This window comes from Salmo salar, chromosome 21 (genome assembly GCF_965601325.2).
Source record: "Salmo salar chromosome 21, fSalSal1, whole genome shotgun sequence".
In the NCBI taxonomy this organism is placed as follows: Eukaryota; Metazoa; Chordata; class Actinopteri; order Salmoniformes; family Salmonidae; genus Salmo; species Salmo salar.
Window position 1 is genome coordinate 52,523,291 of NC_138311.1, and position 26,161 is coordinate 52,549,451.

Here is a 26,161-nt window from a genome sequence, read left to right on the forward strand (position 1 = left end):
TATCTACTTTTTAAGAGACATGTTTGTGCATTAGTAGTACAATTTGTAACTTATTTGCATTCGTATTTTACTTACACTTGTATGTTGACTTCTCCATTGATGTTGTTTTTACGTTTTCACAGACTTTTCTTGACGGATGTACAGTCGTTGCGAATTGAATTCTGGGGAGTTTCAGGCCCCGGAGTGAACATAATTATACACTCGCAAAGCCGACTAAAACGAAGGCTGAAGGGCTTACGTTGCAAACTTCCCTTGCTTGGCTAATCATTTGGACCACCTGCCAAAATGGCGACAGGGATTCCCCCAAGGGCATAAGGCGAGGGTAAGTGGACGAGGGTGTGTCTTTTAAGTGTTTGGACCACAGCCCTAGTAGTTACCAAAGTTCCAGACCATATTTTTAAAGACACATGCACACATTATTTAAGCAACATGACATATGTTTTCTGCTATTAAATTATATTACTTTCTTATAATAAAATCAACATTTTTCTCTGTGTTTTGAAAATGTTTCGAATTTGATTTCTCCCAAAGCCCAGTTTGTTCATCGTGGTCTAATATTTAGATGGACGAAGGTGTGTCTTTTAAGTGTTTGGGGACTGCAGCCTCTGATTCTCTCCTGTGCAAAATATTGTTTCTCTCTCCCCTGCCACGCTACTGTCAACCCCAGCTATATAGCCTAGTTTGAAACGACAAAGTTAAACAAAGTACTTTTGTCTTTGCTGTTTGTCTGAGACCTTCCCATGGTGTGTGGTTAGTTTACCCAGGCTGCTTTTCAGACTTAACCACCAGTCAGGCTCTTGCGTAACACCCACATCCGGCGCCGACAGAGATGGCCGCCTAGCTTCGCATTCTTAGCTACACTCGCATTAACATCTGCTAACCATGTGTATGTGACCAATAACATTTCATTTGACAAGGTCAGTGAGGTGAAGTAGACAGACAAATCCATTGGCTCCCTGTACTCACCTCTCCCAGATTCCTCTCTGAACCGTTGGATTGAACTTGTCTGTCTGTCCGACGCCCCAATGCTCGACGAGTCCAAATCAACAGCAACTACCAGGGAGAAGTTTCCTTTCTGTTACTGAATTGTTTTTTATTTATTATATTTAACCTTTATTTAACTAGGCAAGGCAGTTAAGAACAAATTCTTATTTACAAGGACAGTCTACACCTCTGACCCTGGAGAAGTTTCCTCACTGTTACTGAATGACAACACTGGAGACCTCTGACCCTGGAGAAGTTTCCTCTCCGTTACTGAATGACAACACTGGAGACCTCTGACCCTGGAGAAGTTTCCTCTCTGTTACTGAATGACAACACTGGAGACCTCTGACCCTGGAGAAGTTTCCTCTCCGTTACTGAATGACAACACTGGAGACCTCTGACCCTGGAGAAGTTTCCTCTCTGTTACTGAATGACAACACTGGAGACCTCTGACCCTGGAGAAGTTTCCTCTCTGTTACTGAATGACAACACTGGAGACCTCTGACCCTGGAGAAGTTTCCTCTCTGTTACTGAATGACAACACTGGAGACCTCTGACCCTGGAGAAGTTTCCTCTCTGTTACTGAATGACAACACTGGAGACCTCTGACCCTGGAGAAGTTTCCTCTCTGTTACTGAATGACAACACTGGAGACCTCTGACCTGATGTGTTTAGCTTAAATGGATACAATGCAGAATCTCTTCATTCTGTGTTTTCTCTTCCAGTCTCCTGCTGCAGTGGTAGCCAGTGACCGGCCAGTCTCCTGCTGCAATGGTAGCCAGTGACAGGCCAGTCTCCTGATGCATTTGTAGCCAGCGACAGTCCAGGCTGTGTTGTTGGTGTAACAGACTGACAGCACTGAGAGAGAGAGGTCTGGCCACATGGCCTGCTATGCTGTGACCTGGCTGCTCTCTCAGATGTGGTGTGGCTTTGCTCTGGGCAGCAGATCTGTGCTGGACAGGTGCTGTATCCTGACCCTGGCTCTGCCTCTTGGCGGTCCTCCCCAATTCTGTGCCAATGAACTTTGAATGGATGAGCTTGCATAAGAGGGAGAAGTTGTGCTGTGCGTGTGTAAGTGTAGGATCGTGATCCCTTACCCTAGAACAGGCCATCTCCAGCTGAGATCATAACCCCTAACCCCAGAACAGGCCATCTCCAGCTGAGATCATAACCCCTAACCCCAGAACAGGCCAGCTCCAGCTGAGATCGTAACCCCTAACCCCAGAACAGGCCAGCTCCAGCTGAGATCATAACCCCAGAACAGGCCAGCTCCAGCTGGAGTAATGAAGGCGCAGATGTCAGGCTGTAAATGCCAGGGGTTTATCTCCCACTACAGATCAGAGTGCAGCACTGTGCATCAACTAAACTCAGCAAAAAAAGAAACGTCCTCTCACTGTCAACTGCGTTTATTTTCAGCGAACTTTAACATGTGTAAATATTTGTAGGAACATAAGATTCAACAACTGAGACATAAACTGAACAAGTTCCACAGACATGTGACTAACAGAAATTGAATAATGTGTCCCTGAACAAAGGGGGGGGAGTCAAAATCAAAAGTAACAGTCAGTATCTGGTGTGGCCACCAGCTGCATTAAGTACTGCAGTGCATCTCCTCCTCATGGACTGCACCATATTTGCCCGTTCTTGCTGTGAGATATTACCCCACTCTTCCATCAAGGCATCTGCAAGTTCCCAGACATTTCTGGGGGGAATGGCCCTAGCCTTCATCCTCCGATCCAACATGTCTCATACGGGCTCTTCGCTGGCCATGGCAAAACACTGACATTCCTGTCTTGTAGGAAATCACGCACAGAACGAGCTGTATGGCTGGTGGCATTGTCATGCAGGAGGGTCATGTCAGGATGAGCCTGCAGGAAGGGTACCACATGAGGGAGGACGATGTCTTCCCTGTAACGCACAGCGTTGGGATTGCCTGCAATGACAAAAAGCTCAGTCCGATGATGCTGTGACACACAACCCCAGACCTTGACGGACCCTCCACCTCCCAATCGATCCCACTCCAGAGTACAGGCCTCGGTGTAACGCTCATTCCATCAACGATAAACACGAATCCGACCATCACCCCTGGTGAGACACAACCACGACTCTTCAGTGAAGAGCACTTTTTGCTTGTCCTGTCTGGTCCAGCGACGGTAGGTTTGTGCCCATATGCGACCCTGGGCATATTTCTTTTGGTGTTTTTCAGAGTCAGTAGAAAGGCCTCTTTAATGTCCTACATTTTCATAACTGTGACCTTAATTGCCTATCGTCTGTTAGTGTCTTAACTTCTCTGGGACGCTAGCGTCCCACCCGCGGTACACACTATCAACAGCCAGTGAAATATCAGGGTGGCAAATTCAAAGCAACAAAATCTCATAATTCAAATTTCTCAAACATACAACTATTTTACACCATTTTAAAGATGCACTTCTCCTTAATCCAACCACATTGTCCGATTTCAAAAAGGCTTTACGGCGAAAGCATAAAGTTAGATTATGTTAGGGCAGAGCCTAAACAAGAAAAACCACACAGCCATTTTCCAAGCAGGAGAGGCATCACAAAAAACAGAAATGCAGCTAAAATTAAGCACTAACCTTTGACGATCTTCATCAGATGACACTCATAGGACTCAATGTTACACAATACATGTATGTTTTGTTCGATAAAGTTCATATTTATATCCAAAAACCCCATTTTTACATTGGCACGTGATGTTCAGAAAATATTTTGCCTCAAACTTCTGGTGAATGAGCACAACAATTTACAAAAATACTCATCATAAACGTTGATAAAATATTAAACTGTCATTCAGTGAATTATAGATAAACATCTCCTTAATGCAACCGCTGTGACAGATTTCAAAAAAGCTTCACGGGGAAAGCACACTTTGCAATAATCTGAGTACAGCGCTCAGAAAACAGCAGGCAATACAGATACCTGCCATTTTGGAGTCATCTAAAATCATAAATAGCATTATAAATATTCACTTACCTTTTGATCTTCATCAGAATACACTCTCAGGAATCCCAGGTCCACAATAAATGTTGTTTTGTTCGATAAAGTCCATCATTTATGTCCATGTCCATTTTTCACAGGTTTTTGCCTGCCATATGAGTTCTGTTATACTCACAGACATCATTCAAACAGTTTTAGAATCTTCAGAGTGTTTTCTATCCAAATATACTAATAATATGCATATCCTACCTTCTGGGACAGAGTAGCAGGCAGTTTAATTTGGGCACGTCATTCTTTCCGAATACTGCCCCTTATCACTAAAAAGTTAACGACCGTTCCACAGGTGCATGTTCATTAATTGTTTATGGTTCTTTGAACAAGCATGGGAAACAGTGTTTCAACCCTTTACAATGAAGATCTGTGAAGTTAATTATTTTTAAAAATACAATTATCTTTAAAAGACAGGGTCCTGAAAAAGTGACTGCTGAGTTTAGATTATTACTTTTTTTTCTATTTTATTAGGATCCCCATTAGCTGTTTTCTGTATTTTATTAGGATCCCATTAGCTGTTGCGAAAGCAGCATCTACTCTTCCTGGGGTCTACACAAAACATGAAACATGACACAATACAGAACATTAATAGACAAGGACAGAACTACACACAGCCTACATATCAATACATACACACAAACTATCTAGGTCAGATAGGTGAGAGGCGTTGTGCCGTGAGGTGTTGCTTGATCTATTTCTTGAAACCAGGTTTGCTGTTTTATTTCAGCAATATGAGACGGAACGGAGTTCCATGCAATAATGGCTCCATATAATTCTGTACGCTTTCTTGAATTTGTTCTGGATTTGGGGACTGTGAAAAGACCCCTGGTGGCATGTCTGGTGGGGTAAGTGTGTGTGTCAGAGCTGTGTGTAAGTTGACTATGCAAACAATTTGGGATTTTCAACACATTAATGTTTCTTATAAAAATAAGTGATGCAGTCAGTCTCTTCTTAACTCTTAGCTAAGAGAGACTGGCATGTATAGTATTTATATCAGCCCTCTGATTACAATGAATAGCAAGACGTGCCACTCTGTTCTGGGTCAGTTGCAGCTTAACTAGGTCTTTCCTTGAAGCACTTGATCACATGACTGGACAATAATCAAGGTTAGACTAAACTGGAGCCTGCAGGACTTGCTTTGTGGAGTGTGGTGTCAAAAAAGCAGAGCATCTCTTTATTACGGACAGACCTCTCCCCATCTTTACAATCATTGAATCTCTATGTTTTGACCATGACAGTTTAAAATCTAAGGTAACGCCAAGTAATTTGGTCTCCTCAACTTGTTCAACAGCCACACTATTCATTACCAGTTTCAGCTGAGGTCTAGAACTTAGGGAGTGATTTGTACCAAATACAATGCTCTTAGTTTTAGAGATGTTCAGGAACAGTTTATTACTGGCCACCCATTCCAAAACAGACTGCAACTCTTTTTTAAGGGTTTCAGTGACTTCATTAGCTGTGGTTGCTGATGCGTATATTGTTGAATCATCAGCATACATGGACACACATGCTTTGTTTAATGCCAGTGGCAGGACATTGGTGAACATAGAAAAGAGTAGAGGGCCTAGAGAGCTGCCTTGCGGTACACCACACATTACATGTTTGACATTAGAGAAGCTTCCATTAAAGAAAACCCTTTGAGTTCTATTTGATAGATAGCTCTGAATCCACCATATGGCAAAGGTTGAAAAGCCATAACGTGTGTGTGTGTGTGTGTGTGTGTGTGTGTGTGTGTGTGTGTGTGTGTGTGTGTGTGTGTGTGTGTGTGTGTGTATAAAATCAACCCCCTTTTTTTTTTTTTTTTTGCTTGAATGACTTGGAGGGGCAAATGTAATATTTCTTATATATTTTTGCTCAAAAAACTTTTTGGCCGCCAGTTGCTATAAAGAAATGCTGTCCACAGGACTGTCTGTGTTGGCTAGCTGCTCTCCAAGGGGCTGTGGCGTTTATTAAACCAGTCAGGCATGACCGGAGACCGTTTTCCAGATTAAACGGGGAACACATTTGCCTGTAGACACTGTCCTGAGACCTGTTTTCCAGTGCATGTGTATATTTCCCAGAAATGTCATCTTTCTCCCTCCTTTATTTTTTATCAGAAAATATATCATTAATACATGGACTGTTAGTATTTCCCGCTGAATGTTTGTGATGTGCTGCTGACATGCCTGCTTTCCCTCATATTTGACACATGTACAGCCTTGTCAAAATGAATCTTTTGCCTCTTAATTTAGTCCTAAACATCCACTGACCTCTTCCCCTCTCCAGGTGCTGGCCACGGGCCTGAGTGCTCTCTACTCCTCCCTGCCGAGGAAGATAGAGGTACGGGGGGATGACTGGCATGCTCTGCGTAGGGAGGACTGGATGGGCGTGTCCTCTCTGGTGCTCTTCATGAACTCTCTGGAGTTCTGTAACGCTGTCATCCAGGTGGCTCACCCCCTGGTCCGCAGACAGCTGGTCGACTACGTTCACAACGGCTTCCTGGTCCCTGTCATGGGACCCGCCCTACACAAGGTAGGGGGGGGGGACTCTCTGATTGGCTAGCCTGAGCTGACAGTTAAAAGTAGTAGCTACTAGGCTGCTCCAGCTGGAGGCACGCTTAAAAACTTGATTTTATTACTCTTCTCGTTAAAACATGTCATTTTGGCTGCCAACATCAGAATTTTATATTTTAATATTTAACATCCCCCCCCCCCAGTCATCTGTAGATGAGATGATAGCCAGTACAGCCTACCTGGACCTGTTCCTGCGCAGCGTCACGGAAACGTCTCTCCTTAAAACCTTCCTGCGTTTTATCCTCATGCATCGCCACGACAACGACACCATCCTGGACACGTTGCTAACTCGCATCAGCAGCAACTCAAGGGTCAGTACTACAGTATTGTGAGTGTACAGTATTTTCAGTCATTTAGCAGACCGTCTTATCTAAAGCCACTTACAGTTAGTGTCATCAAAAGGTAGCTAGGTGAGACAACCACATCCATATCAGTTGTAGTAAGTAAAATGAATTAAAACAAACAACAAAAAAATGATGTAGGAAATGGGGCCTGGAATGGGTGGGGGGGGGCTTCTACAGCTGCATTGCTTGCTGTTTGGGGTTTTAGGCTGGGTTTCTGTATAGCACTTTGTGACATCGGCTGATGTAAAAAGGGTGTCTGTTCTGCTGTTTCTTCACGTTTCTCTCCTACAGCTGTCTAATGTTCTTCATGTTTCTTCACGTTTCTCTCCTACAGCTGTCTAATGTTCTGCTGTTTCTTCACGTTTCTCTCCTACAGCTGTCTAATGTTCTGCTGTTTCTTCACGTTTCTCTCCTACAGCTGTCTAATGTTCTGCTGTTTCTTCACGTTTCTCTCCTACAGCTGTCTAATGTTCTGCTGTTTCTTCACGTTTCTCTCCTACAGCTGTCTAATGTTCTGCTGTTTCTTCACGTTTCTCTCCTACAGCTGTCTAATGTTCTGCTGTTTCTTCACGTTTCTCTCCTACAGCTGTCTAATGTTCTGCTGTTTCTCTCCTACAGCTGTCTAATGTTCTGCTGTTTCTTCACGTTTCTCTCCTACAGCTGTCTAATGTTCTGCTGTTTCTTCATGTTTCTCTCCTACAGCTGTCTAATGTTCTGCTGTTTCTTCACGTTTCTCTCCTACAGCTGTCTAATGTTCTGCTGTTTCTTCGTTTCTCTCCTACAGCTGTCTAATGTTCTGCTGTTTCTTCACGTTTCTCTCCTACAGCTGTCTAATGTTCTTCATGTTTCTTCACGTTTCTCTCCTACAGCTGTCTAATGTTCTTCATGTTTCTTCACGTTTCTCTCCTACAGCTGTCTAATGTTCTTCATGTTTCTTCACGTTTCTCTCCTACAGCTGTCTAATGTTCTGCTGTTTCTTCACGTTTCTCTCCTACAGCTGTCTAATGTTCTGCTGTTTCTTCACGTTTCTCTCCTACAGCTGTCTAATGTTCTTCATGTTTCTCTCCTACAGCTGTCTAATGTTCTGTTGTTTCTCTCCTACAGCTGTGTATGGTGTCTTTGAGCCTGTTTAGGACTCTACTCTCTCTCAACTGTGAAGACCTCATGTTGCAGCTCGTTCTCAGGTAGAAACTGAAACTGAGAATGTAACAGTGTATTGTTGTCCTACAGCATCTTTTAAGATTCTACTTGTAATGAAAAAACACTGTATAAATGAAATCTATTATTATTTTCATGACAGGTATCTGCTGCCCTGTACCCATGTGATGTTGAGTCAGAGGCGTGCTGTCAGGGACACTGATCTCTATGGTAAATCAGCTGACAAGTTCCTGTCCCTCATCCCAGACTGCTGCCGTCTGAGCACAGTGCCCTCTGCTGAGCAGGAGGAAGAACCTGCCCTTTGGGGGAAAGGTAACTGACTGACAGGCGACTAACCCATGGTTTCTACTGAACATGTCACTCATTCAAGCAGATGCTCTTATCCAGATGAATTTACAAATGTACCTTTTTCAATACAAGCATAAGAAACGGTGTGTTTAAAGATTTGGAAAGAGTTAAACTTCAGTTTTAACTACACGTTATACATTATGACATTTTATGGAGTTTTTTAATTTTTTATCAATGTTTTAAAATATATATATATATATATATATACACTGCTCAAAAAAATTAAGGGAACACTTAAACAACACAATGTAACTCCAAGTCAATCACACTTCTGTGAAATCAAACTGTCCACTTAGGAAGCAACACTGATTGACAATACATTTTACATGCTGTTGTGCAAATGGAATAGACAACAGGAGGAAATTATAGGCAATTAGCAAGACACCCCCAATAAAGGAGTGGTTCTGCAGGTGGGGACCACAGACCACTTCTTAGTTCCTATGCTTCCTGGCTGATGTTTTGGTCACTTTTGAATGCTGGCGGTGCTTTCACTCTAGTGATAGCATGAGACGGAGTCTACAACCCACACAAGTGGCTCAGGTAGTGCAGCTCATCCAGGATGGCACATCAATGCGAGCTGTGGCCAGAAGGTTTGCTGTGTCTGTCAGCGTAGTGTCCAGAGCATGGAGGCGCTACAGGCCAGTACATCAGGAGACGTGGAGGAGGCCGTAAGAGGGCAACAACCCAGCAGCAGGACCGCTACCTCCGCCTTTGTGCAAGGAGGAGCAGGAGGAGCACTGCCAGAGCCCTGCAAAATGACCTCCAGCAGGCCACAAATGTTCATGTGTCTGCTCAAATGGACAGAAACAGACTCCATGAAGGTGGTATGAGGGCCCGACGTCCACAGGTGGGGGTTGTGCTTACAGCCCAACACCGTGCAGGACGTTTGGCATTTGCCAGAGAACACCAAGATTGGCAAATTCGCCACTGGTGCCCTGTGCTCTTCACAGATGAAAGCAGGTTCACACTGAGCACGTGACAAACGTGACAGAGTCTGGAGACGCCGTGGAGAACGTTCTGCTGCCTGCAACGTCCTCCAGCATGACCGGTTTGGCGGTGGGTCAGTCATGGTGTGGGGTGGCATTTCTTTGGGGGGCCGCACAGCCCTCCATGTGCTCGCCAGAGGTAGCCTGTCTGCCATTAGGTACCGAGATGAGATCCTCAGACCCCTTGTGAGACCATATGCTGGTGCGGTTGGCCCTGGGTTCCTTCAATGCAAGACAATGCTAGACCTCATGTGGCTGGAGTGTGTCAGCAGTTCCTGCAAGAGGAAGGCATTGATGCTATGGACTGGCCCGCCCGTTCCCCAGACCTGAATCCAATTGAGCACATCTGGGACATCATGTCTTGCTCCATCCACCAACGCCACGTTGCACCACAGACTGTCCAGGAGTTGGCTGATGCTTTAGTCTAGGTCTGGGAGGAGATCCCTCAGGAGACCATCCGCGACCTCATCAGGAGCATGCCCAGGCGTTGTAGGGAGGTCATACAGGCACATGGAGGCCACACACACTACTGAGCATCATTTTGACTCGTTTTAAGGACATTACATCAAAGTTGGATCAACCTGTAGTGTGGTTTTCCACTTTAATTTTGAGTGTGACTCCAAATCCAGACCTCCATGGGTTGATAAATTGGATTTCCATTGATTATTTTTGTGTGATTTTTGTTGTCAGCACATTCAACTATGTAAAGAAAAAAGTATTTAATAAGATTATTTCATTCAGATCTAGGATGTGTTATTTTAGTGTTCCCTTTATTTTTTTGAGCAAAAAAATAAATAAATAAACGCAACATGTAAAGTCGCACGTCAGTACGTCCAACCGGCCTCACAACCGCAGAACACGTGTAACCATGCCAACCCAGCACCGCCACATCCGGCTGCTTCACCTGCAGGATCGTCTGAGGTGGGGTGAGAGGGCTGCTGAGGAGTATTTGTCTGTAGTAAAGCCCTTTTTGAGGGGGGAAAAAATTATTCTGATTGGCTGGGCCTGACTCCCCAGTGGGTGGGCCTCACTGCCAAGTGGGTGGGCCTATGCTCTCCCATGCCCCACCCATGGCTGTGCCCCTGCCCATAGATTAGGACCTAATCTATATATTTCTATTGGCTGATTTTCCTTATATGAACTGCAACTCAGTAAAATCTTCGAAAATGTTGCATGTTGCGTTTTATATTTTTGCTCTGTATAAGTAGTGAGTCACAAACAAAAGACGTTGTGCAAATATAGAATACAACTTTTCAAGGGATACTTGGGGATTTTGGCAGACGCCCTTTATCTACTTCCCCAGTCAGAGGATTTCGTGGATCCAATTTTCATTACATCTGCATGCAGTTTGAAGGAAGCTTCTATCTAGCGCCAATGCAATTGTTAACTAACGCAAGTGGTCAAATATGTTTTTGTGGATGTGACAACATTTTGTGAGTTGCGTTTTACAGATCAGTTTTGTGCAGATTTATGATACGGAGTCCAGATTAGGACATCTTCAGTTTTCCTAAAAATAATATCAAAGTGAATACACTCAGTGGCCAGTTTTTAGCTACATCCATCTAGTACTGGGTCGGACCCCCCCTGTTGCTATGAAGGGATGCACCTGGTCAGCAACAACCTGGTCAGCTGTGGCGTTCAAACGTTGCTCAATTGGTATCAAGGGAGCTAACGTGCTCCAGGAAAATATTCCTCACACCATTACACCACCCCCACCACCAGCCTGTACCGTTGACACCAGACAGGATGGGGCCATGGACTCATGCTGCTTACGCCAAATCCTGACTCTGCCATCAGCATGACGCATCAGGAACTGGGGTTCGTCGGACCAGGCGATGGTTTTCCACTCCTCAGTTGTCCAGTGTTGGTGATGGCGTGCCCACTGGAGCCTCTTCTTCTTGTTTTTAGCTGGTAGGAACCCGGTGTGGTCGTCTGCTGCAATATCCCATCCGTGTGGTCCGAGATGTCGTTCTGAACACCACTATTGTACTGCGCCGTTATTGGCCTGTTTGTGTTCCGCCTGTTAGCTTGAACCATTCTAGTCATTCTCCTTTGACCGCTCTCATCAACAAGCTGTTTTTGTCCACAGGATTGCTGCTGACCGGATTATTTTTTGTTTGACTACAATGGGGGGGAGACCAAGAAAAGGAAGCTAGGAAAGGAAGGAAAGAGAGCTAGGGTCTGAGGTCTCGACTCGTCTGAGGTCTGTAGCGCTGATGTGCCAACTTCTTTCTGTTGCGTCCGAACCGTTTGGGCTACTAACTAAAATGATCCCACTGTGGAAAGGGGAAACTCTCACAAACATGTCACGAGACTCATCTGAAGGTAACCCATGCAAATTAATGGAAGTAGTTTTGTGGCAAATAAGGGGTTAAAAACATATGTATTTGCTGATCTTATATTTCCTAGATTTAGTGAAAGGGCGATACCTAGTCAGTTGTACTCTGAATCACAGAGGTGTGGGGGGGTGGTGCCATAATCGACATCCACGGCGCCCAGGGAACAGTGAAGGTTACTGCCTTGCTCAGGGGCAGAACGACAGATTTTCACCTTGTCAGCTCAGGGATTCGATCCAGCAACCTTTCGGTTACTGGCCCAATGCTCTAACCACTAGGGGCTACCTGCCTACCTATACGACAGACACTTCAACGCCTTAGTCCATGAATAAATCACAAGGATTATCTTTTTTTTTTTACCATTTATGTTATTTAATGTGTTTCTATGGGCTATAGTAGTAAAGGCCAAATTCAATATATTATGAAAATAAAAGGAAACTATATGGGCATATTTAAAAAAACAGATTTTTATTTGTAAGTTGCATTATATTACACAACACATCTCTTGTTTGACTCACTACTTACATTTACAACATTGATATATAAATGTATATGTACATAAAGTAGAACAATGACTAATGTTCCTCTGTCTGTCTGTCTCCCTCTGTCTGTCTGTCTCCCTCTGTCTGTCTGTCTCCCTCTGTCTGTCTGTCTCCCTCTGTCTGTCTGTCTCCCTCTGTCTGTCTGTCTCCCTCTGTCTGTCTGTCTCCCTCTGTCTGTAGTCCTGAACAGTCCCAGCTCAGAGTCTCCAGTACACCACAAACCCAGCACTCCGTCCCGCTTGGCCCTCTTCATGCGCCAGCAGAGCACTGGAGGAGGGCCCTCCTCCCCCACCGAGACGGTCCCCTTGTCGCCTGGTGCCGGCCCCAACACCCCCCTGTCCCCAGATAGCCCCATGCACCCTGTCCCAGAGGGGCTGGACTGGGAGTCGGGATACCTGGAGTACCTCAGGGACGCACGTAGGGGGGTAGAGCTGTGCTCTTGGGCCTGCCGGAACTGGTCAGCCCCCTACGACGGAGAGGACCCCTCACCCAACACGGCCCCTCTACCGCCCCCGCCCCCCACCTCCAACCCCTCCCTGGCCATGTTCCCAGAGCACTTCTCCTTCCAGCAGGGAGGAGGAGGAGGTGGAGGTAGTACCTCCCCCGGCCATCAGAGGGCAGCGGTGGTGGCAGCAGCGCGGTCAGAGTGGACCAGTACAGAGAGGGATAGTGGAGAGTGGGATGTCACCATCGGTAAGAACAGCTGTATCAGCCTCACACCCCGCACCAAGAAACGCAGCCTGCAGAGAGAGGATGTCCCCCTCCCCAAACCTCTCCATCTCCCTCCTGATTCTGCCTCCCTTCCTGACCCCTCCGCTGCTCCCCACCTCCACTCCGCCCCCACCAAGGGCCCTCAGCAGGCCATCATCAATGGAACGTTGTTGGGGGGGCAGGGGGACGGGGGTAGGGACAGCCAGGATGGAGGGATGGAAGTTAAGAAGGTGAAGAGAGAGTTGGGCGAGCAGCGGCACCCTGCTGGCGGGGACTCTAGTCAGAACGGGGGGGTGGGTGCCTGCCCTGCCCCTGCCCAGTCCTGCAGGTCCCTACTGGGCTTCTACAGTGAAGGGAATGGGTCTGTGGAAAGCTCCAGAGGTCTTCCACCACACAAACCGAGTCACACCCAGACTCAGTCTGCTCCGCTGCTCTCAGAACCCCGTACCAACTCCTCCAACGACAGGCTGACCCTCCATGCTGCAGCACCCGGCCCTGGATCGGGACCTCCTGAGGCAATCTTTAACCAGTCAGAAGCAGTGGAGCGACTGATCTCTGAGCTCCTAGATGGGGCTGGGCCTTGGGAGGGGGGCCAGCAGGGGCCTGGGGACTCCAACGGCCAGGGCATCAGCATCGAAGCCTTCACCCAGGAACTCCGGGAGCTGGAGGAGAGGGTGAGGGAGAGGAGCAGGGGGGTGGGGCTGCTCAGACAGCTGGAGGAGACCACCAGAGATCCCCACTCAGAGGAACCACCGCCCCCCTCTCCCCTGGACGCTGACCTGATGGGGAGTGGGGTAGGGGCTGGAGTTGTGGGGGTGTTCAGCCCTGCCAGGCCTCTAGGACAGCCATCCTCTCAGCCCTACACAGGTGAGAAAGACCACCAGAGAGCAGAAGGGTTTTTGTGTCTATTAGATTATGTTGTCTACTGTTTATCTGCTGTTTACTTGCTTATGTGTGTTAAGATGTTAGTTGTTATATTTTAAATTAGTGCTCGAGGTTGGATGCTGCTCCATTATTGAATTATTTTGATGTTGGTTTGATGTTTTCTTTTGGTTGACTTGCTCTTTTGATGTTTAACATTGGATGACGTTGCACAGGAAATTAATATAGACTGTTGCTTCCTTTTTGATATTTAGTCTTGCCTGTTTTTTTTCTTGTTAGATTTTGACTTCCATTAGTGTGCAAGTGCACCTTCCCTCCCTCCATTCTCTCTCCCTCGCTCCCCTCTCTCCTTCCCCCTCTTCCTTGCTCCCATCTGTCTCCCTCCTTCTCTCTTCCTCGCTCTCTGTTCCTCTCCCAGGGACTTCAGATTTAAATGAACTGTTAGCTAAATCTGGTGCAATGTATGACTTCTCACTTTTGAGTCGTATGTTTGGTTGTACATTTGTCCCTGTTTCAAATTAACAAAATATCTCTCTCTGGCTCCCCCTCTCTCTCGCCCCCCCCCCATGCAGGTCCGTTCATGGTGGTTCTGTTTGCCAAGCTGGAAAACATGCTCCAGAACTCTCTGTATGTAAACATCCTGTTGACGGGTATTCTGGGCCAGCTTGCCTGCTACCCTCAGCCCCTGCTCCGATCTTTCCTCCTCAACACCAACATGGTGTTCCAGCCCAGCGTCAAGTCTCTTATACAGGTAGGAAGACATCACTATGTTCCCTAACTCTAACCCAGCGTCAAGTCTCTTATACAGGTAGGAAGTATTGCTGTGTTCCCTAACTCTAACCCAGCGTCAAGTCTCTTATACAGGTAGGGAACATAGTGATGTCTTCCTAACTCTAACCCAGCGTCAAGTCTCTTATACAGGTAGGAAGTATCGCTGTGTTCTCTAACCCAGCGTCAAGTCTCTTATACAGGTAGGAAGACATCACTATGTTTCCTAACTCTAACCCAGCGTCAAGTCTCTTATACAGGTAGGAAGTATCGCTGTGTTCTCTAACCCAGCGTCAAGTCTCTTATACAGGTAGGAAGTATCGCTGTGTTCTCTAACCCAGCGTCAAGTCTCTTATACAGGTAGGAAGTATCGTTGTGTTCCCTAACTCTAACCCAGCGTCAAGTCGCTTATACAGGTAGGAAGTATCGTTGTGTTCCCTAACTCTAACCCAGCGTCAAGTCTCTTATACAGGTAGGAAGTATCGCTGTGTTCCCTAACTCTAACCCAGCGTCAAATCTCTCATATGCTGACCACACCGTTAGCGTCGCGTGCTCACACTGCTCGCGCTCGTCAACGAGCGTCTGCATAGCCAGGTGCTGAAATTGAACTGGATGCTGGATGCTAAGTCCCTCTCCCATCTCATTGGTTTTAGGAGCATATACCCACTTGGATGATTGAAAGATGAACTGAGGTCCAAACTCCAGTCCAGTTGGTGGTGGTAATGCACCTTAAAGTTGGTTGCCAACCTCCATATAAAGTCCAAAGAATAAGAAGCCTAGGAGGAGAGATTACTAGAAACAAACTCAGTTTCCCCTTTTATCTGTGGATTCATTGTCAGAGTAGAGGACCTTGTGCATTTCAGGTAAAATATCTAGTTTATTTCCCAGGACAAAATGAGCTAGCAACAGCAAGCTAGAGAAATGGACATGAATGTTCAATGCTTTTTGACCTGTCCCCAAATTAATTTAGTTGGTTCAGAGTTCGTTTTGATATTTCAACCTGCGTGTCCTGATCACGTCTGGTGTGAGTGGACAAAATCAACATGCGCGTGATGGTGCACGTGAACAAGGGACTGGTCAGCATGTCATACTGATAGGAAGTATCACTATGTTCCCTAACCTTGCTTCCCTCCCCTGCCTCCTCTCTCTCTCCCCTGCCTCCTCTCTCTCTCTCCCCTGCCTCCTCTCTCTCTCTCCCCTGCCTCCTCTCTCTCTCTCCCCTGCCTCCTCTCTCTCTCTCCCCTGCCCCCTCTCTCTCTCTCCCCTGCCCCCTCTCTCTCTCTCCCCTGCCCCCTCTCTCTCTCTCCCCTGCCCCCTCTCTCTCTCTCTCTCTCTCCCCTGCCTCCTCTCTCTCTCCCCTGCCCCCTCTCTCTCTCTCTCTCTCCCCTGCCTCCTCTCTCTTTCCTCACTCCCTCAGGTCCTGGGCTCAGTGAAGAACCGCATCGAGACGTTTGCAGCGTCCCATGAGGATTTCCCTGCCATGCTGAAGAAAGCCCAGCGCTACCTGGCGGCCAGGGGCAAGGTGGATTGGGCTGACTCACCCATGGGGATGCCCACACTGAGACGCTCTGATTCTCTGGGTGAGTGAGAGGGCCACGGACACATGCAGACACACACACACACACACACACACAGTGTATAGTAGCCCATGGGAGTGCTAGAGAGAATGAATAATGCCTACAGGCTGTGATTGGGGAAAATTGGGTCATCTGTTCTGTTCACAGGGTTACTGGATAGGGTAGGCAGCAGATGAGATTATTACCTTTTATCAAGACACACATCTCCTCACCAGGGTGAATCAGGCTCAAACGGGCCTGTCTGTGTTCTGGCCACATAAACAAAACAGTTGAAGGCAACTGAGTGGCGATCTAAGACACTGCATCTCGGTGATAGATGCGTCACTAAAGACGCCCTGGTTCATATCCAGGCTGTATCACAACCGGCTGTGATTGGGAGCCCAATAGTCCCAGCGTCGTCTGGGTTTGCCCGGGGTAGGCCGTCATTGTAATTAAGAATTTGTTCTTAACTGACTTGTCTAGTTTAAATAAAGGTAAAAAATAATAATTGTGAAACCATGTCTATATCTGCATCTGTCAGAAGGCAGTGCAGCGGTCTAAGGCACGGGGAGGGTTTGGCCCAGCGTCATCCGGGTTAGGGGAGGGTTTGGCCCAGCGTCGTCCGGGTTAGGGGAGGGTTTGGCCCAGCGCCGTCCGGGTTAGGGGAGGGTTTGGCCCAGCGCCGTCCGGGTTAGGGGAGGGTTTGGCCCAGCGTCGTCCGGGTTAGGGGAGGGTTTGGCCCAGCGCCGTCCGGGTTAGGGGAGGGTTTGGCCCAGCGCCGTCCGGGTTAGGGGAGGGTTTGGCCCAGCGCCGTCCGGGTTAGGGGAGGGTTTGGCCCAGCGTCGTCCAGGTTAGGGGAGGGTTTGGCCCAGCGTCGTCCGGGTTAGGGGAGGGTTTGGCCCAGCGTCGTCCGGGTTAGGGGAGGGTTTGGCCGGCTGGGATACCCTTGTCCCATCGCGCACTAGCGACTCCTGTGGCGGGCCGGGTGCAGTGCACGCTGACACGGTCATCAGGTGTATGGTGTTTCCTCCAACACATTGGTGCGGCTGGCTTCCAGGTTAAGCGAGCAGTGTGTGAAGAAGCAGTGCGGCTTGGCAGGGTCGCCTATCCCAAGTCCGTAGGGGACTTGCAGCGATGGAACAAGACTGGAACTACCAATTGGATATCATGAAATTAGGAAGAAAAAGGGGTAAAAGCGAAAGATTATAAATAGAAACATTTTTAAAAAGAGGTTTGACATGTTTTGGGTTATTTACGTCTCTTCTGTTGTCAGTCTACCTGTCCCATCCTGTCTGTCTGTTGTCAGTCTACCTGTCCCATCCTGTCTGTCTGGTGTCAGTCTACTTGTCCTATCCTAATCACATGCTGTGTCTATCTCTTCTCCAGTGAAGAGCCGGAAACCCTCACTAGGCGACCTGATCCTTCGCCACACCAACAGCCCCACGCGGGCACGCCACGCCGCCCAGCTCGCCCTGGCCCATGTACGAGACGGCGGCCAATCGCTGCACAGTGCCCTGTTCCGGGGCGGGTCAGGGGCGTCGGGGCTGGAGAAGCAGGCAGAGGCTCTGAGGGTGAAGAACGCCGTCTACTGCGCCGTCATCTTCTCTGAGTTCCTCAAGGAGCTGGCCGCTCTGGCCCAGGAGCACGCTGTCTCCATGCCCTTCCTTCAGAGCCACGACACTGAGGAGTGATGCTGTCTGTCTCCATGCCCTTCCTTCAGAGCCACGACACTGAGGAGTGATGCTGTCTGTCTCCATGCCCTTCCTCCAGAGCCACGACACTGAGGAGTGATGCTGTCTGTCTCCATGCCCTTCCTTCAGAGCCACGACACTGAGGAGTGATGCTGTCTGTCTCCATGCCCTTCCTCCAGAGCCACGACACTGAGGAGTGATGCTGTCTGTCTCCATGCCCTTCCTCCAGAGCCACGACACTGAGGAGTGATGCTGTCTGTCTCCATGCCCTTCCTTCAGAGCCACGACACTGAGGAGTGATGCTGTCTGTCTCCATGCCCTTCCTCCAGAGCCACGACACTGAGGAGTGATGCTGTCTGTCTCCATGCCCTTCCTTCAGAGCCACGACACTGAGGAGTGATGCTGTCTGCCTCCATGCCCTTCCTCCAGAGCCACGACACTGAGGAGTGATGCTGTCTGTCTCCATGCCCTTCCTTCAGAGCCACGACACTGAGGAGTGATGCTGTCTGCCTCCATGCCCTTCCTCCAGAGCCACGACACTGAGGAGTGATGCTGTCTGTCTCCATGCCCTTCCTCCAGAAGATTGAGAAGCATTGGATTGGTTGTAAGCGTTGTCAATCTAGTGTACATGAAGTCTGGGGCTGTATCCACAAAGAGTCTAAAAGACAGTGGTTAGGATAGGACAGGTAGACTGACACACGAGACAGTGGTTAGGATAGGATAGGTTGACTGACACACGAGACAGTGGTTAGGATAGGACAGGTGACTGACACGAGACAGTGGTTAGGATAGGACAGGTGACTGACACGAGACAGTGGTTAGGACAAGTAGACTGACACACGAGACAGTGGTTAGGATAGACAGGTAGACTGACACACGAGACAGTGGTTAGGATGGGACAGGTAGACTGACACACGAGACAGTGGTTAGGATAGACAGGTAGACTGACACACGAGACAGTGGTTAGGATGGGACACGTAGACTGACACACGAGACAGTGGTTAGGATGGGACAGGTAGACTGACACACGAGACAGTGGTTAGGACGGGACAGGTAGACTGACACACGAGAAAGTGGTTAGGACGGGACAGGTAGACTGACACACGAGACAGTGGTTAGGATAGGACAGGTAGACTGAAACAAGACAGCGGTTAGGATAGGACAGGTAGACTGACGGTGAACTAGCATCGGTTTAGAATTTTAAATCGTAATGAATAAGATTGTATGAACAGATCCTAGATCGGCACTCCTCCTCTAGGACACTGACCATGTATGAACAGATCCTAGATCAGCACTCCTTCTCTAGGACACTGACCATGTATGGACAGATCCTAGATCAGCACTCCTCCTCTGGGACGCTGTGACCATGTATGAACAGATCCTAGATCAGCACTCCTCCTCTAGGACACTGACCATGTATGGACAGATCCTAGATCAGCACTCCTCCTCTAGGACACTGACCATGTATGGACAGATCCTAGATCAGCACTCCTCCTCTGGGACGCTGTGACCATGTATGGACAGATCCTAGATCAGCACTCCTCCTCTAGGACACTGACCATGTATGGACAGATCCTAGATCAGCACTCCTCCTCTAGGACACTGACCATGTATGGACAGATCCTAGATCAGCACTCCTCCTCTGGGACGCTGTGACCATGTATGGACAGATCCTAGATCAGCACTCCTCCTCTGGGACACTATGACCATGTATGGACAGATCCTAGATCAGCACTCCTCCTCTAGGACACTGACCATGTATGGACAGATCCTAGATCAGCACTCCTCCTCTGGGACGCTGACCATGTATGAACAGATCCTAGATCAGCACTCCTCCTCTAGGACACTGACCATGTATGGACAGATCCTAGATCAGCACTCCTCCTCTAGGACACTGACCATGTATGGACAGATCCTAGATCAGCACTCCTCCTCTAGGACACTGACCATGTATGGACAGATCCTAGATCAGCACTCCTCCTCTGGGACGCTGTGACCATGTATGAACAGATCCTAGATCGGCACTCCTCCTCTAGGACACTGACCATGTATGGACAGATCCTAGATCAGCACTCCTCCTCTAGGACACTGACCATGTATGGACAGATCCTAGATCAGCACTCCTCCTCTAGGACACTATGACCATGGGCCCTGACCTCATGGTGCAGCTACCATTTACTCCCTTCCACCTGCAGGGGGCAAAGTGGAGCACTGATGGGGCTAAGCGCTGCAGTGAAGAGACGAGAGGAAGGGAGGGGGACAGTTCATTCGGACAATGTGAAATCAAGAATATATATATATACTTCTCTACACTACCACCCTGCTATGGTATGTACACTACACACCACTCTCCAAGATCTACATATATATATATCTGTAGATCTTGGAGAGTGGTCTGTAGTGTACATACCATAGCAGGGTGGTAGTGTAGAGAAGTATATATATATGTACATGGTGCTGAGTCAACTCTTTCCACTCTCCCCTCTAGTGAATGATGCTCATCAGACATGTTAAAGCTTCCGTCTTTTAGAAAATCTGACAACAACAACAAGAAAAGACCCACAACCTTAAATTTTCCCTGTGCGGTACAGAATTTGCGGAGCGTTGAAACTGTTTAAGTAAACTCTGATACTCAGCTTTTGATCATCTCAACTGTAGTGGACACAACAGGAAGGGAACTGACCAATGGGCTCAGAGCATCTCAAGAAGACAAACCTTTTTGTTTTTAAACTCATCACCTCCGCTTGTGAGATTTAACAGCAAGGGGGAGAGGGGGTGGTCTGGAAAAAGGGGTGACAAGAGAAAGGACCCCCCCCCCCCCCCCCCCCCCGTACTGTGTACTGGAAAACTAAAGTGGATTTTGATATTTGTATTTACAACCTCTGTTCTTGCTTTATCATTTTAGTTTTAATTGTATTATTTTTTTATATATATAAATGAAACATTTTTAAGACCTATCAATGTCATGTGGGAGCAAAATATGCATGTGCACCGTGCATTCTATGGTCATGTACCTGGTGTTGCCAGTCTATATGGTCATGTACCTGGTGTTGCCAGTGTATATGGTCATGTACCTGGTGTTGCCAGTCTATATGGTCATGTACCTGGTGTTGCCAGTCTATTTGGTCATGTACCTGGTGTTGCCAGTCTATATGGTCATGTACCTGGTGTTGCCAGTCTATTTGGTCATGTACCTGGTGTTGCCAGTCTATATGGTCATGTACCTGGTGTTGCCAGTCTATATGGTCATGTACCTGGTGTTGCCAGTCTATATGGTCATGTACCTGGTGTTGCCAGTCTATATGGTCATGTACCTGGTGTTGCCAGTCTATTTGGTCATGTACCTGGTGTTGCCAGTCTATATGGTCATGTACCTGGTGTTGCCAGTCTATATGGTCATGTACCTGGTGTTGCCAGTCTATTTGGTCATGTACCTGGTGTTGCCAGTCTATATGGTCATGTACCTGGTGTTGCCAGTCTATATGGTCATGTACCTGGTGTTGCCAGTCTATATGGTCATGTACCTGGTGTTGCCAGTCTATATGGTCATGTACCTGGTGTTGCCAGTCTATATGGTCATGTACCTGGTGTTGCCAGTCTATATGGTCATGTACCTGGTGTTGCCAGTCTATATGGTCATGTACCTGGTGTTGCCAGTCTATATGGTCATGTACCTGGTGTTGCCAGTCTATTTGGTCATGTACCTGGTGTTGCCAGTCTATATGGTCATGTACCTGGTGTTGCCAGTCTATATGGTCATGTACCTGGTGTTGCCAGTCTATTTGGTCATGTACCTGGTGTTGCCAGTCTATTTGGTCATGTACCTGGTGTTGCCAGTCTATTTGGTCATGTACCTGGTGTTGCCAGTCTATATGGTCATGTACCTGGTGTTGCCAGTCTATATGGTCATGTACCTGGTGTTGCCAGTCTATATGGTCATGTACCTGGTGTTGCCAGTCTATATGGTCATGTACCTGGTGTTGCCAGTCTATATGGTCATGTACCTGGTGTTGCCAGTCTATATGGTCATGTACCTGGTGTTGCCAGTCTATATGGTCATGTACCTGGTGTTGCCAGTCTATATGGTCATGTACCTGGTGTTGCCAGTCTATTTGGTCATGTACCTGGTGTTGCCAGTCTATTTGGTCATGTACCTGGTGTTGCCAGTCTATATGGTCATGTACCTGGTGTTGCCAGTCTATATGGTCATGTACCTGGTGTTGCCAGTCTATTTGGTCATGTACCTGGTGTTGCCAGTCTATTTGGTCATGTACCTGGTGTTGCCAGTCTATTTGGTCATGTACCTGGTGTTGCCAGTCTATATGGTCATGTACCTGGTGTTGCCAGTCTATATGGTCATGTACCTGGTGTTGCCAGTCTATATGGTCATGTACCTGGTGTTGCCAGTCTATATGGTCATGTACCTGGTGTTGCCAGTCTATATGGTCATGTACCTGGTGTTGCCAGTCTATTTGGTCATGTACCTGGTGTTGCCATAGGAAAGGCTGTGTTTCTGTCCTGTTGTATAAAAAAACACTGCAGTGCTTAAAGGTGTGTGTACTACAAAGCAGGATCAATGAGTTAGCCAGGCCTAAATATTCTGAAACGTTTTCTTTTTTTAGAAGGATAACCTTGAAATTGGCTCAACCAAAACTTGTATCCAAGTTTAGATTTCTTAATGAATTAGAATAGCAATAGTTATTTCTGGTTGCTTATCAAAGTTAGCTGGCTAACTCATTGATCCTGCTTTGTAGAGTATACTTCTCTGAAGGTTCAGTGTGGGACAGAGGATGGGAAGGTTAATCGGTAGTCTGAGACTGGGAGAAAACCTCATGCTCGTTGCTTTCAACCTCCCTTCTCTCGTGCTGGTTTTACTCGGGAGATATTGGTTCCTCTAAAAGCTTTACATTTGTTTAATGTGACTACATTTATCACATTTAGTTTCCTGTTTGCAATTAACCAAACTGACGTTCCATCCATCAAATCTGTTGTGAGAAATAGGCTACACAGTTTTGTTTGGGCTCTCTAAACCCTGGGAGAATAGGGTCCCAGTCCTAAGAGCCATTATCAGTTTACGCTGGCTATCTATACTGAAAGGCCATATTTCTGTTCGGGGGGGTGGGGCAACTGTTGCAAGGGAAAGATACTGTAGATCTATCACCTAGGCTAGGAACATGGAATTCAAAAACATAGAACAGTCACCCCAACCGTTCTATAATGGAACATAGAACTGTCATGATAACCTAGTCTGAGTACCAGTCTCTCTTAGCTAACATTCCACTCCTTGCCGTTACCATCTTTGGCACGTGACATGGAGTATTTTGCTACACCCGCAATAACATCTGCTAAACACGTGTACGTTAACAATTAATATGTTGATTTGATTTGTGTATAGGGAGTGGATACGCTAGAGGCTGGTACCCAGGCTAATGATAACCTTGGAGCTAGCCTAACTAAGAGACTGGTACCCAGGCTAATGATAACCTTGGAACTAGCCTAACTAAGAGACTGGTACCCAGGCTAATGATAACCTTGGAGCTAGCCTAACTAAGAGACTGGTAGCCAGGCTAATTATAACCTTGGAGCTAGCCTAACTAAGAGACTGGTACCCAGGCTAATGATAACCTTGGAGCTAGCCTAACTAAGAGACTGGTAGCCAGGCTAATGATAACCTTGGAACTAGCCTAACTAAGCGCGATGCGGTCTTAAACAGTAATACTTAACCTTACATAGGTAATATACATATCTAAAAGGTGTCATTCTGAGGTACCAAGTAAATATGGGACCTTTTTCTTCTCTCTGGGAAACTAGTCTGTAGAAAGTTTAACCATGTCAGTGTTTCCATGGATCTAATATTGATTAATAGGCGTCGTGTTGAGAAGCTAGCCGCCCACACAGTGTTTGAAGCTTTGCCAAGACACTTTAATTACTTTCATTTCCTTTTTTTATTTTTTATCTAGGGTTTGAGGGTGTGTGTGTGTGTGTGTGTGTGTGTGTGTGTGTGTGTGTGTGTGTGTGTGTGTGTGTGTGTGTGTGTGTGTGAAAGTCCATCTCTAACCCTGTCTCTATATTGTCAATAACTTGGCTCAACATTCTCTCTGGTCTGTCAGTGAAATAACTGTTTTTTGCCATTTTTGTCAGAACATCTGTCAGAATTTAAATGGATATGCCAAAACTCTGGTCGACAGGTACGACTCTTGACTTTTGACGTTTGAGGAAAGCCATGGCTACAATAAGTCCCCTTAATATCCTACGCTGTTACTCTTATTCTGGGCATGTATAACTCTCAAGAATTGACGATATTCCCCAAGTCCTCGAACAGCTACATCCAGATGTTTTGAAGAGGAAAAAAATACAGTAATTCAATAAAAAGATATATGAACAAAAAAATCTATGAGAAGTCGCTAGTTCCACAAGTAGGTTCTGGGTAATCTGTGCTAGACTGAGAATAGAGAATCAAGCTGTTTCTATGTTGAAGAGAGAGGGAGAGAGTAAATTACTGCAGTGTTTTCCAAAACAACATCCGTCCCTTCAGCTGTCCATATCCATACCTTCTGTCTCTGTTCGTTCACCTCCGATGTATCCCCTTTCATTCACTTTTATTTTGTCTCAATACATTGTGCAAGAGAAAAGGATTTTACAGTTGGTGACCCCTCTTAAGGTCACGAACTGTACCCTGGCAATGACCAAATGATTATCTCTTAACCGTTATCTATTTCATTTGATCAGACATCAAATCAGTCACTCTTAACTCCGATTTTAACTTTGTATGAATATTTTTCTGTGAAAGAATTGCTTGTTAAAGGTGTGTGAGTTAGTTTCACTGTCCTTTTTATTACAGTTCACTGTTCTCTTGAAGCAACCCCCATCCACAAGAACGCAAACCTATAATAAGTGTTGAGTTAAATACATCTGGGTTTCGGGGTGGCTACAGACAGTAGCTGGATCAGGTGTTTTCAACATGTTAGCATTTTCCTTTTATTGTAAATTAAGAAATTCAAGCAACTATTTCAATTGTATTGATTGGTGATTTGTGAGCGTGTTCAGCTCTTTCCAGGTTTTGTCGTGTGTGTGTGTGTGTGGCAGCAGTAGTCTTCCTCAGCCATGCATCTCTCTCCCTCATACAACCATCTCTCTGGAACTGCCAGTCAGCCACTCCACATAATGCCATGCATCTCTCTCTGGAACTGCCAGTCAGCCACTCCACATAATGCCATGCATCTCTCTCTGGAACTGCCAGTCAGCCACTCCACATAATGCCATGCATCTCTCTCTGGAACTGCCAGTCAGCCACTCCACATAATGCCATGCATCTCTCTCTGGAACTGCCAGTCAGCCACTCCACATAATGCCATGCATCTCTCTCTGGAACTGCCAGTCAGCCACTCCACATAATGCCATGCATCTCTCTCTGGAACTGCCAGTCAGCCACTCCACATAATGCCATGCATCTCTCTCTGGAACTGCCAGTCAGCCACTCCACATAATGCCATGCAGTCGAGGTTTGAAAAATATCCTCTGATGTAACTTCCTGACTTCCTATTATATTTACTGCCTATCATATTCAAACTGTGTTGGAGAGGATGTTGTTACCGTTCCAAATGACAAGAAACCACAAGAGAGCTGAACGGCTCATTGTGATTATCTCATCAATGAGCTGATGAGGATGGATTTATGGTTCTCATCACTAGTGTGTGTGTGTGTGTGTGTAATTTTTTTTTAAAGATTTAAGTTTCAAACTATTTTGATTTAAGTTTCATTTTTCTGGGAATTGTCTGTCAGCTGTTCTTTCTTACTTTTTTTTCTTCCTGTATTGTGAAATGATAGATCTCTCCTGGAATCTATGCAAATATGTTCTGGTGTCCTAACGCCAAGGCTGAAACAGGAGATAGACTGAGTTAACCTGTAAATAATGTATAAACCAATGGGTCTTTAGAAATACAGGGGCATATGAATTAATCAAGAGGACTGAATGAAACACATGCGAAATGAATGTCTGAAATATTTTTATAATTTAAGAGAGGGAAAGATAAAAAAAAAAAACATGAATCAAAAACAAGAACTTTGTGGGGAAATATCTGTAAGAAACACACAAAAAATAAAGGGAACGTTTTTATTCATTTATAAATGTTTTACCTAGCCATATGAATTGTGTCATGATGTTTTCTTTATTTTGGCTTTTCTCTCCGGTGTCAATTAAGCTTCTGACACAGCACACAGAACAGTTGATGTACAGATGAGCTTCCCACCTAGAGATGAGCTTTTTCCGTCTTTCACCTGTTATTCTCCCTTTTTAA

General features: G+C 46.5%; 1 protein-coding gene across 3 annotated transcripts in view; it reads left to right on the top strand.

The window, feature by feature from the left end:
* Positions 1-20,947, top strand: part of fhip1b (FHF complex subunit HOOK interacting protein 1B) — a 53,416-nt gene extending 32,469 nt beyond the window's left edge. Inside the window, exons 6-14 of one of the 3 annotated variants that reach the window (XR_014382076.1) lie at positions 6,256-6,501; positions 6,686-6,853; positions 7,991-8,070; positions 8,187-8,356; positions 12,437-13,834; positions 14,422-14,600; positions 16,035-16,197; positions 17,560-18,766; positions 18,804-20,947. Coding sequence is in view for 1 of the 3 variants with exons in the window: in XM_045704879.2 (XP_045560835.2) it covers positions 6,256-6,501; positions 6,686-6,853; positions 7,991-8,070; positions 8,187-8,356; positions 12,437-13,834; positions 14,422-14,600; positions 16,035-16,197; positions 17,560-17,864 (2,709 nt within the window). In the remaining 2 variants the exon portion in view is untranslated. Of the gene's footprint in view, positions 1-6,255; positions 6,502-6,685; positions 6,854-7,990; positions 8,071-8,186; positions 8,357-12,436; positions 13,835-14,421; positions 14,601-16,034; positions 16,198-17,559 lie in introns of all 3 variants that reach the window. The other 2 variants (XR_014382075.1, XM_045704879.2) reach the window with 2 other exon arrangements.
* The last annotated feature ends 5,214 nt before the right edge of the window (positions 20,948-26,161 follow it).